Here is a 12,895-nt window from a genome sequence, read left to right on the forward strand (position 1 = left end):
CAGACTTGTTAAGTTTGAGATGCCTGTGGACACCTAAGGCGGGTAGAGAATACTAAGGAGGGTGGAGGGTAAACAATCGGACAAAAGGGTCTGGGGTTGAGTGCAGCAGTCTAGGCTGCAAGCAGAAACGCAGGAGCTGTCACAAACTAAGCGAGCCCATCGAGGTGATGGAGATGGAGGAAAAGGCCCTAGCAAACCTCGTGTGAATCAGCTGGAGAAAGAGAACAGCCAAAGGAGACAGGCTAGTGACCAGCGAGAAGGAAGGAAACCAAGAGGGCACGGAGACCTGACATCAGGTACCGAGAGCAAGGAAGATGAGAGTCGCCTGCGACCGCTGCTAGGGCCAGCAAAACCAGCCCTGCAGCCTGAGCTGACCATGAGGTCCAGAGGTGCCAATAACCTTGAAAAGTACGCTGTGCTAGAGTGGAGCAAGTTTAAGAGCAAATTAAACAAGCGTATACTGTGCACCCATGATGCCCCAGACGTCAGGTGGCTACAGACCTGCATCCACTCACACACTTCTGTGATGTGAGCACGATCCACCTCCTGCAGAGGAGGAAACTGAGGCTCAAGGTGAGGACCATTCAGATTCCTGGCGGGTGAGCCTGATTTCAGAGCCTGGGGTACCACCAAGTGATAACAGTCCCAACTAATATCCAGGCAAGCGAATGAATGGACCACAAGCCAGCAGGGGCAGAAGTCAGTCGGCTGAAGGCAGGATGCAGGGAATGATGAGGGCCGGGAGGAATCAGCAGTCAGCCAAAGGCTGAGGCGGGGGTGCGATCAGCTCTGGAGGAGGCGCTGACTGGCAGGACGAGATCTGGGCTCGCATCTGGCCACTCAAAGCCAGGTGACCTCGGCAGACCAGTTCTGTTCCCTGAGCCTTGGGACCTCACCTACGGGGGGAACAATGCCCCACCCTCCCTAACTCAAAAGATAAACAGGCACATGGGAAAAACTGACGGTAGCCTAAGCTCTGCAAGGAGTTTTATTTATGCGGAGGGATCTCTCTTTTCTTCTGCAAGCCTTCTGACTTAGCAAAGAGTCCTCTGGCAGGAAGGTTTTTTCCCCCAACTATGGAAAGGAAATTCCTAGCCCAGGCTGAGGTTCCCAGACTGCCATGGGAGATGAGAGACAGCTGGTCTTTTCACGGCTGTGTCCTGGAGGCCGGATGTTCCAGGCCGGGAGGTGACTGTTCACAGGAAACAATCGGCCCCAAGGAGCCTGGAGCTCTCGCATCTGACGATGACGGCAGGCCCACCCCACCCCCATCGCTGGCTGCCCAGACCGTCCCTGCCCAACGCCTCCCCACGCCTCTGTCACTCCAGCCACGTGACTGTAAACACAGTGCAGAAGCCCCCAAGGAGCAATCGTGACCCCAAGCAGACAAGCCCAGTCTGCATCCCCATCTCTTTCCACTTTTAAACAATTTCATTCAAGGCGTCAAACCGTCACTGAGCACAGCACTGCACAGTTTAGCTAAGCACTTTCCAGGATCTTCCCCTCAACCCTCACAACGACCCTGTAAGGGGAGGGGGGCTGACTATTATCCCCACTTCAGAGTGGGAACAGGGTCACGGCGGGGTGAAGCCCCTCAAGCAGGGTCCCACAGCCAGGACTGAACCCAGGCCTTCCCACCCCCAGGCCACACACTTCACTACTGTGCACAGAGCCCAGAGGGGCACCCTGAGCGCCAGCCGAGCCCCAGTGCCCGGCTCACAGGAAGTCAGCGCTGGGAAAAAGCGGCTGCATGTGAAAAGAGCCTCCAGGGCGCGGTGGGGCGCGGCCCCCTCTCCTCCCACCACAGTCAGAGATGATCACACGGGGGAAGCTCTAGAGTGGTGGACGGGGTGGAGGGCCAGCCCCTGCCCGACCCCAGACCTGCGTACTCTCCCAGCAGTCTTGGTGCCCCCAGGGACAGTGGCCAGGCGACCTGGAGACTGCTGGGTGAGTGGGGCGTGCAGGTTTTCAAACACAGCTGCCAAGGTTCCAACACTCACCCCGCCGGCTGCAGACACCACGGCCCAAGGCATCAGCTCTGGACAAGGGTGGCTCACAGCTACTTCCAGTATTTCAAACAGCTTCAAGGAAGCCACCATCCACTTCCCCACCCAAAGCTCATTCAGCTAGCTAAGAGGATGCTCCCCGAGTCACCTGTCACCCTGGCTGGTCTCCTAGATGCCACGTCCAACAGCCAGAGAGACCTTTGTAAGTCAGTGTTTCCCTCCAAACCCTCACAGGTGCCCTGTCCCAAAGAGGGTGAAGTCCACGCCTTCCCAAGGTCCTATGTGACTCTCCGTGACCTGGTGCAGCTCTCCTTTGGAAGGCTGCTCCCACCATTAGCCCTTTGCTGGGAGCCTGGATTTGGAGAGGGTTCCCACCGTGAACTGATAAGAGGGGCTGACTCAGCCTGCACTGTGCAAATGATGGGGTCCATGCTGACGACCTGCCCAGCTTTCTGGAGCCTGGAACTCTGGTCCGTGCCAGCAGAGGCTGCCCACGTGGTCAGCTGCCAGTGAAACCCTAGGCCCCGAGTTCTCCAACATGCTTCCCAGGGAAACAACACTTCACTTGTGCTGCCAGAGCATAGAGCTGAGGAGCTCGGTGTGCCCTCTGTGACTCCACAGGAGGGGACTCTAGGCACTTCTGCCTGGTTTTCCCATGCGCCTTTTTCTCCGCATCCTTTTGCTCTAATAGTCACGGTGGAGAGACTGACTAGATGCTTTGTACCCAGAGTCCGCTTGGGGAACCACTGAGCCTGCCTGGACACACTCCCCGCAGCCCTGACCTTGTCTCCAGTCCACCGACCTCCCACACCCCTGTGTTCACCCCAGCCCCCGCACCCAGGCCTCCTGGCTCTGCCAGCTGCACCCATCATGCCCCCATCCCAGGCCTCCACCTCCACTCTCGAGCACCACATGTGGTCCCCCTCGCCTCCTCTGGGCGCTGGCTCGCAGAGCCCCTCGCGCCTCGCGTCCTCCTTTTACAGGAGAGCAGCCCCTCCCCTGTGCTGCTCACTGGCTGCCTGTCCCCTTCCCCGAGGTTAGCCCCATGTGGACAGGACTCTGGTCTCCCTTCGCCCTCCCTGCACGAGGGCTGGCGGGTATGGGTGCCCAGGGCACACTGGCTGATGACTGAACGGCTGTGCATGACACCCCCAGGGCAGGGCGAGGACGAACCCAGCTTCCGGGTCAAGGCGGGCAGCCACCTGGGAGGGGCAACCACTCACCTCCAGGAGCTGCGCAGCGCTGGGCCGTGTCTCTGGGTTCTTATCCAGGGCTGTCTTCAGGAAATCTCGGAACTCTGCAGACCTGGGAGGACAGACAGGTGGAGGCAGTGAGCTGGGAGCAGGGAAGAGTCGAGAAGACTTCCCGCACCAGGGACTCCACTCTCCTGAGAGTCGCGTGCTTCCCAAACACGCCCCTCAAAGGACAAAGGGAGCCTTTATAAGTGAGCCAGTGGAGGCGACCTCAGGACGCCCTCTGGTCACTGACAGAGGGGATGCAGAATCAGAGAGGGGGCTTGCCCGAGGCCACACATCGGAACACAGCCGGGCTGGCGGTTTGAGTCGCAGCTCCCAGCCCAGGGTTGCGCCGTGTGGCTGCAACGGCTCGTGTGGTCTCTTATTCCTGCAGCGGGACCCAGCTTATTTGGGTTCCGCAGTCTGCGTGGATGGAGAGCTGATGCTCAGAGCACAGAGGGAGAAAGGAGCTCTGAGGGCCCAGGGAGCTTAGAAAAAGCCTACCGACCCCAGGCCTGACCGCTCCCCAACTGTGAGGCCCAGCAGGGACAGCAGAGCCCTGGCACCCCACGTCCCCCCGCCCCACCGGCCCTGCCACCCAGGGCCGCCCTGCAGACACCCCTGGGCAGGCCTCCTGGCTCCTTACCACTTAGAGGGCGAGAGCAGTGTGGGAGGGTCGGACTTGGCGATCTTGAGTAGCACCCGCATGGGGTTGAGCTCGTGGTGTGGGGGCTCGATCTGGGCCATTTCAATCAGCGTGATGCCCAGCGACCAGATGTCGGCCTTGTAGTCGTATGGGGTGTCCTTCATGGTCTCACACATCACCACCTCGGGGGCCATCCTGAACCGACCAGGGGACAACAGAGCGCTAAGACCCTGGCCTCCGCAGGCGCCTCCTGGAGGGTCAGGGTCAAGGCCCGGCGCGAGCACTCCCAGGTCCTGATGTGCGCTCCTTCCCACCCACTATCTTCCTGGGGCGGTTTCCTCACAAAAGGACGCCTTCCAAGCAGCTTCACAGCCCAGTCCTGCTGCAGCTCCGACTCCTACCAGAAGAGGGCAGCAGCAATCCAGAACACAGGGTCCTGGGGAAGGGGCGGGTGGGGGCAGGGAGGAGGGGCCCGGGGAGATCCGGGGGCGGGCGGGTTGGGGAGGAGAAAATTATCAGCAGAGAGAGGGGCGGGAGAGAAAAGGAGAGGAGGAGTAAAGGGGGAGAGAGAGAGAGGGTGAGTAATAAGCAGGCAAAAAAGGAACCCAACTCCACGATGGGAAGGAAGTAAAGCAGAAAGTAGTTAGGTGTGAAACTGAGAGGCTTTTTCTTTTTGGAAAAGAAGGGAGCAAAATGGACTGGAACAGTCTAGGGAGATTTCATGTAAGCATAGCAACCGAACTCATACTGTTCATCTTCCTGGCCCCAGCTCTAGCTCTGGGTCTGCCTGTTAACCCTACACTTGCTGAATTCATCAAGAACCATTCTCCAGGGAACGTCAGTCCTTATTAGTGGAACACTTTCTATATGCACCATCCCATTTAATCCTCCCAATACCACATCATATAGGCACTATTACACCCCTGATTTCACAGATGACTAAACCGAGGCACAAAAAGCTGGGTAATATGGCCAAGGTCTCGGCGCGCGCAGGCTCAGACCTAGCAGGCTGACTCAGGAGCCCCTGCCTGTCTTCTCCCTTCCAGCCAAGCCAGGGGTCACCAAGGGGACATGGAGGTGTGACGTTCAGTCCACCATCCCATTTCCAGAGGCTACACGACTCACCAGTAAGGCGTTCCTATGAAGGAATCTCGCTTCTGCAAAGTTTTCAGATTCTTGGCAGACACGCCGAAGTCAGCTGCAAGGCAAGAATCTCAGATAGAGGACTGGATGGACATTCCTCCACCCACGGCCCTGGGGTGTGGACACAGAGATTCACGTTCCAAATCAACTAACAGATGCCATTTTCTGTCTAGCGAATTAGTGATCATTAAAAAATAATAACACCCACTGCTGTAAGAGGTATGCACCTTCCTACCTGCTAATAAGAATATAAATTGAAGAGGCTTTTAGGAAAGCAGTTTGGCAATAAATAGCAAGAAATTCTAAAATACCCATACTGGGGACATCCCTAGTGGTCCTGTGGTTAAGACTTTGAGCTCCCAGAGCAAGGCGCGTGGGTTTGATCCCTGGTTGGAGAATTAAGATCCCACATGCTGCACGGTGCAGACTGAAAAAATAAATAAATAAAATAAGACACCCATACTCTTCTGGTGCAGTAATCCAAATCTAGGAGTCCACCTTAATGAAACAATCTTCTTTCTCTTTTTTGGCAGCACCTTGCAGCTTGGGGGATCTTAGTTCCCCAACCAGGCCCTCAGCAATGAAACCACAGAGTCCTAACCATTGCACCACCAGGGAATTCCCTGAAATAATCTTAAATATAAAAACATTATGGGTAATGATTGTTCACCAAAATGTCATTATAATATACACAACTTAAAAACAAGCATCATTGCTTAGCTTTCATGGAGCGATTTTTTAAATTCTTATGTGCAGTATAGAATACATTCTGTCTTTTCTAAAAAGGATTTAAGATTATGTATCATATATACAAACACACACACAGAGAAAAATGAACTAGGATGTGAAGAGCTGAAACGTTGGAAGAGACCCTGATGCTGGGAAAGACTGAAGGCAGGAGGAGAAGGGGACGACAGAGGATGAGGTGGTTGGATGGCATCACCGACTCGATGGACATGAGTTTGAGCCAGCTCCAGGAGATGGTGAAGGACAGGGGAGCCTGGCGTCCTGCCGTCCATGGGGTTGCAGAGAGTCGGACACGACTGAGCGACTGAACAACAATGAGAAAGAAGCGTGTTAGTCGCTCAGTCGTGTCTGACTCGCCGCGACCCCATGGACTGTATTTCCACCAGGCTCCTCTGTCCATGGAATTCTCCAGGCAAGAATACTGGAGCGGGTAGCATTCCCTTCTCCAGGCAATTTTCCCAACCCACGGATTAAACCCAGGTCTCCTGCACTGCAAGCAGATTCTTCAGCATCTGAGCCACCAGGAAAACCAAGAAAGAAGGTGAAGACTAAATAACTGAACAGATTACGTGTGATACACACACATATGGTGGAATATTTTATAGTCAGTAACGTTTTAAAATATTTTATTCAATATTTCAATACTGAATTATACATAATATTCAACTTTAATATACATTTAATAATGATAATAGATGAGGGAGGCTAAGAGGCACAAACTTCCAGTTATAAAATGAATGACTCATAGGAATGAAATGTACAGTGTAGGGAATATAGTCAGTCACAATGTAATATCTTTGTGTGGCAAGAGATGGTCTTATAGCAGTGATCATCTTATAATGTGTAGAGAAATCAACTTACTACGTTTTACACCAGGAATCAATATAGTGTTGTCAGCAAACAAACAAACTCACAGAAAAAGAGATCGGATCTATGGGGGGCGGGGGTTGGGGGAAGGAGAATTAGCTGAAATTAGTCAAAAGGCACAAACTTGCAGTTATAAGACAAACAAGTACTAGGAATGTACTTGAATATGTTTTAATATGATTAAGCACAGTAAATATATGTATAAATAAATATAACATTACTATACTTTATATATGAGAGTTGTTAAGAGAGTAAATCCTAAGAGTTCTCATCACAAGGAAAAAATTTTTTTCTTTTATTTTGTAACCACACAAATGGCTATTCGCTAACTTTATCGTGATAATCATTTCATGGTGTATGTAAGTCCAATCGTTATAATGTAACCTTAAACTGACATAGTGCTGAATGTCAGTTATATCTGAATAAAAATGTAGGGAAAATAAAATTTTAAAGCACCATGTGTGCTAAGTCGCTTCAGTAGTGTCCAACTCTGTGTGACTCTGTGGACTATAACCCGCCAGGCTCCTCTGTCCATGGGGTTCTCCAGGCAAGAACACTGGAGTGGGTTGCCATGCCCTCCTCCAGGGGATCTTCCCCACCCAGGGATCGGACCCACACTTCTTCTGTCTCCCGCATCGGCAGGCAGGCTCTTTACCACCAGTGCCACCCGGGAAGTCTAAAACAACAAATATTGAAATATTCAACGTTTAATAGAATAGGAAACTATTTTATTGGTGTATTTATATAGGCTCAACAGGAAAGGGAGAGGATGCTTATCTGAATATACTGCATGGTTGGAATTATGCCCTACCTCCCCGCAAAAGAGCAGAGCTGCAGCCTGAATTACTGGAGGAGATGTACTAGCTTGCTTAAACGGTTGTCCATGGACAGAGAGACAAGGTTTCTCCCACTTTTCTGAAGTTTGCCATGACGAAAGCATTTGACTTTCAGGACTAACAAAATAAATTAATACAATTTCTCTTTACACACATCCATCACCACCACCCATTGCTAAGGGGAGAGGCCAGCACCACAAAGAGGAGCTTTCTCCAGTGCTCCAGCCTTCTGGTGCCAAGTTCCACCTCGATTAAAAGCTGAACTCGGGAGGAAGCAAGACACTGGGAGACCACTGGAGTGGCAACAGCCAGCTGCTCTGAGAGCCACCACCTGGGTCTGGAGGCCACACTCGGCCGTTTCACTCAGACTCACAATTTCAAACCAGGAGCGGGCACGGCGTGGAGCGACAGGCCTGAACCTGAGAGCCCGGGGCTCCAGTTTCGCCCCTTCTGTGTCGCTGGGTTCTTTCACCTGTTCATTTAAGTTCCATCTGGAACCACCCGCGAGCTGGAGCAGAGAATACAGCGGGGAGAAAGCAAACCAAGTCCGTGCCCTCTGGCAACTCGAACTTCAGTGGTGGAGGCAGCCAGCCATCCCATGAACACCAGCTGTGTCTGTTCACAATCGTGTGACGTGATGGGGAGACGGGGGTGCGGGGCTCGAGAGACAAGGAAGGTGGGGCCTGGGAGAAGTCCAGCTAAGGAAGAAGCCAGAAAACTATTTGGTCTGGCCATCTTACACGCAGTGCTGCCATGAGACGCTACGTCTTACTGTTGATGTGTGCGCTCTGGTATACAGACGTCACTGTTGTCACAGCGCTACAGTGAAACACACAAATAAAAACTCAAATTCATAAAAATTTTTTTTCATTTCCAGGCAATTCATTCATTCAACAAATACCAACTGAACATCTATTATGTGCCAGGCACTGTTCTAGGCACAGAGAGGAAACAAATCCTTCACCCTCACTGGCCTGTTTTTCTAGTGGTGGAAACAGGCCGTCCACACCAGGGGACTCCTGGCAATGAGAAGGGCCATGCAGGGATAAGGCAGAGACAGGGCTGGTGCGTGCGCGGCTAGTTTAGACAGGAGGTCAAGGGCTAGGGGACCATATTTCCAGGCAGAGGAAACAAGCTGGCTGGAGGGCCCAGGAGGGGCAGAGCAGCCAGGTGGTCTTAGGAAGGGGTGGTCTTAGATAAGGGGAGAGACAGGCAGGGGCCGGGACAGTTACCAAGCCTCTGAGCCTCCGTGTCCCCCCCACCAGTGACACAGGGTGAGACTGTAGCCCTCACTTTGCAGGGCTGCCTTGAGGATGAAACGGCTCACCTACGGCACTCAGCTCCAAGCCCAGCTCGTGGTAAGTGCTCCATCATGATAGTGAGTATTCCATGGGGTACTTGAGCCGTACTCCCGAGAGTCTGAGGCGGGGATGAGGCCGAGGCTATACTGAGACCTCCTCCTGGGAATGGTCAGGACTGCTGGCCTCTGAGCCTTAGTCAGTGCTAACTGGACAAGAGCTACTCGGTCAGCTGAGGGAAGTGCTCACGGGACAGGCTGGCTACTGGGGCTGGAGAGCTGCTGCTTTTCAGGGTGGGAGCAGCAGCAGCTACAGGGTGAGATGCAAAACCCAGGAAACCCAGGTGAGAGGCCAGCTCTGCCCTGTTGGCCTGGACACGTCACCACCCCTCTGGACTCAGGGGTGAGGACAGGCACCCAACGTGGGCCTGGCTCCGCATATAAACACCAACAACGGCTGACATGCCATCCCAGGACACCTTTGGGGAAGAGGGACTGCCTCTCAGACCCAGGGTGAGGCTTCCAGGAGGGACACTGGAGCTGGCCACTCCCATATCTCAGCACCCACTGGTCCCTTCCAAAGAAGGGGGTGGAAAAGCAGAAACCACTGACTTTCAAAATGACACACAGTTGGTCCCCAGGGTCCTCCCTAAAACAAGCGCCTGCCAGCTTCTTGGGTGGTTGCTACTTCCCCTTCTGGGGCCCAGCCGGGGCGGGGGCGGCCCCTCCCTGAAGCCCAGGAACCTCGGGCTATCCCTGGGCCAAGGCAGGGGTAGGGGTGGCCCCATCTGTTTGCTCCCTGAATGGAATTTATAAGCCATGTCGCCTGACAGGTAGACAGCTGCCCTCGAACAGTTCAAAGGGGATTTTCACCAGGCAGTCTCTGTGGTTGAAAACATTCCTCTCTCCCCTTCTCCTATCTTAAAACCAGAATCAGAGACAAAGCAGCAGGCACGTGGGGACTCTATAAACTATCACTTCCATAAGGAAAGAGGCCATTTCTGCTTTGTCCACAGCTGTACCTGATGCCACATCGGCCACGCGAAACACTCAACAGGGCTATCAAATGAACAACAAGGTAAATGAAGAAACAGAAAAAAAAAAGACCAAACTGGGTCTTAAGACATATGTTTTCGGGCCTTCCCCACCAGTCCAGGGGTGAAGACTCCATGCTCCCTGCATGCTGCAGCCAAAAACAAACAACGGAAAAAGAAACACGTCTGACAACAACTCTACTTCTGGAAATAAACTCCCAAACCAGACTTCAAATACACATGGAAGCTTCTAAAGCATTAGTCAAAAGAGTGAGAGACTGGAAATGACCCGAGCTGCTGCTGAAGCCTGACTGGCGGATAGTTCAGGAAATTGAGGCTCTCAGACCACGGGCGGAGGAGCCTGGTGGGCTGCAGTCCATGGGGTCACACAGAGTCGGACACGACTGAGCGACTTCACTTTCACTTTTCACTTTCATGCATTGAAGAAGGAAATGGCAACCCACTCCAGTGTTCTTGCCTGGAGAGTCCCAGGGATGGGGGAGCCTGGTGGGCTGCCGTCTATGGGGCTGCACAGAGTCGGACACGACTGAAGTGACTTAGCAGCAGCAGCAGCAGACCATGAAATCACACAGTTCATAAAAAGGATGAGCTTGCCTTTGTGCTAATTTGGAAGCTGGTCCATAACATGCTATTGCCTCCATGGTGCCGACAGCCCAATGCACAGTGTGAAGTGGACAGTGTGGATTCCAGTTATATCTTAAGAACGGCGCGTGCACACTGTGAACACACAGACATCCATAAACACGGAAAAGGGACTGGAGGCCATCAAACCTAGTCGTGACCACCTGCCCGGAAGTGGGACTTTGGTGGGGGCAGTGTACTGGGGCGGCCTCACATTTTTTACTGTGTACACTTCATAGACGGTATGCATTGCTTTTATGGTTGGAAAAGCTGAAATACATGTGGTAAGTTGGGGGGGCTTGTTTTTGTTTTTAAGTAAAACCCAGTGGGGGCCAGGATGCGGTGAAAGAACTTCACACTCTGCTGGGGGTGTGAACTGGCGCATCCAGCGTGAAGGGCACTCTGGCCTCAGGTATCAGCACCGCCTGACACACCGCACACACCCAACAGCCCTGCTTCTGAGCAGCCCTCTAAGCGGTGCGCTTACAGACTGAGCGTCACGGACACGTACACAGGCACGCCCGTCACCACACTGCTCAGGGTCGTGCGAGAAACCTCACGAGGCGCCTGAATAGCCAACTTTGGGGGATTCATAAGTTAATCATGGTTTGCACAGCAATGGGATGAAAGAAAAACATGAAGTAACCACGTTTCTAAGGAATATCTAACGATTTGAGGGGTTATCTGATATTATTCAATTTTTTAAAAAAGCTGACTGGAAAATATATATTATATACATATGTATATATACCATGATCGCACTTGAAAAAAAAAAAACTACCTGTTGATCTAATAAAAACTACTATTTACTGACAACTTATTGGGTGTGCAGCACTACCCAAAGAGGCTTATGGGTATCATTTACCTTGCTCTACATATCACCTTGCATCTCATCAGCATATATGTTACTATGTATTTATCATTTGTATCTGTGACCCTTTGGGGCAGGGGAAATTATCATCCTCATTTTACAGGTGAGGACAATGAAGTTTAGAGAGATTCGGTAACTGGCGGATGGTCGCTCAGCTTAAGGACGGGTGTGCCGCTGAGTCCGTGTCCCTTACCACTCTCTGGTCCCAACTTTCTGAGCACAGAAAAAAGATGGAAGGAAGCTGACAGTGGTACATTCTGGCAAGATCAGAAGGGACTTTAATTTCCTTCTTTGTGGGTCTTATTCCTAGTTGGCTATAGGACTGTATCTACCTATATCAGTTCAGCTCAGTTCAGTCGCTCAGTCATGTCCAACTCTTTGCGACCCCATGAATTCCAGCACGCCAGGCCTCCCTGTCCATCACCAGCTCCCAGGGTTCAGACTCACGTCCATCGAGTCATATAGCCATTCATAAATATATTTACTTATTACCAAGGCAAGGCTGATTATCAAAGATTCAGACATTTACAGAATAAAAAGTGTCCATAATCCTGGCAGTGATAAACACTTATGAAATTGTTGCATCTAGCTCTAGACTTATTGATATAAATAAAAATCACATATGTAAACAAAATCATAAAAAATTATATGTGTATGTGTGTACACACACACACACACACACACACACACTGCTGTATAGTTGCTTCAGTCCTGTCTGACTCTGCAATCCTATGGACTGTAGCCCACCAGGCTCCTCTGTTCATGGAATTCTCCAGGCAAGAATACTGGAGTGGGTTGCCATGCTCTCCTCCAGAGGATCTTCCCAACTCAGGGATCGGACCTGGGTCTCCTGCATCGGAGGCAGACTCTTTACCACTGAGCTACCAGGGAAGCCCTTACATATATGCGTATGTATATATACACACACATTGGAGAAGGAAATGGCAACCCGCTCCAGTATTCTTGCCTGGAGAATCCCATGGACAGAGGAGCCTGGTGGGCTGCAGTCCTTGGGGTCGCAGAGAGTCGGACACAACTGAGTGAGTAAGCACATATATAGACATATATATAAAATGTTCAGGCATTTGCTGCTTTTAAAAGAATGAAATCGGATTAAACATACTATTTTGCAACTTGTTTTTTCCCTTTCACAGTATGTACATACATCTTAACAAAAGACTATCATTTTCTACAACTTCATTTTCAATAACTGAAAAAGATTCTACTGCATGACACACGGTAACTTACTCAAGTAATCCTCTACCGGAGTAAACTGGGCCATTTCTGGTTTCTTGCTGTTACTGATAGTGCTGCAGTGAATGCCACAGTGCATATCTTTCTATACATGTGTGAGCAGCACACGTAACTTTTATAATCAGAAAACTACATAACAGTATAAAGGCATTACATATCACACTCTGTGCACACACAGAGAGGCAGTGAACAGCATGAAGTTACATAGGAGACTCTCATCTGTCCCCTTAACTGCAGGCGACCACAAGAATCCAATATAAGAGCAACTTTTTCCCAGACAACGCCAGGCCAGCTAGAGCCAACCGCTGCCTAGCAGT

General features: G+C 51.5%; 1 protein-coding gene across 1 annotated transcript in view; it reads right to left on the reverse strand.

Moving 5' to 3' along the window:
• Positions 1–12,895, reverse strand: part of STK10 (serine/threonine kinase 10) — a 130,365-nt gene that overhangs the window by 46,466 nt on the left and 71,004 nt on the right. Inside the window, exons 5-7 of the mRNA XM_018065487.1 lie at positions 5,013–5,085; positions 3,888–4,082; positions 3,230–3,311 (exon numbers count right to left, since the gene is read on the reverse strand). Coding sequence (XP_017920976.1) covers positions 3,230–3,311; positions 3,888–4,082; positions 5,013–5,085 — 350 coding nt within the window. The remainder of the gene's footprint in view (positions 1–3,229; positions 3,312–3,887; positions 4,083–5,012; positions 5,086–12,895) is intronic.

Source organism: Capra hircus, chromosome 20, assembly GCF_001704415.2.
Source record: "Capra hircus breed San Clemente chromosome 20, ASM170441v1, whole genome shotgun sequence".
NCBI lineage: Eukaryota > Metazoa > Chordata > Mammalia > Artiodactyla > Bovidae > Capra > Capra hircus.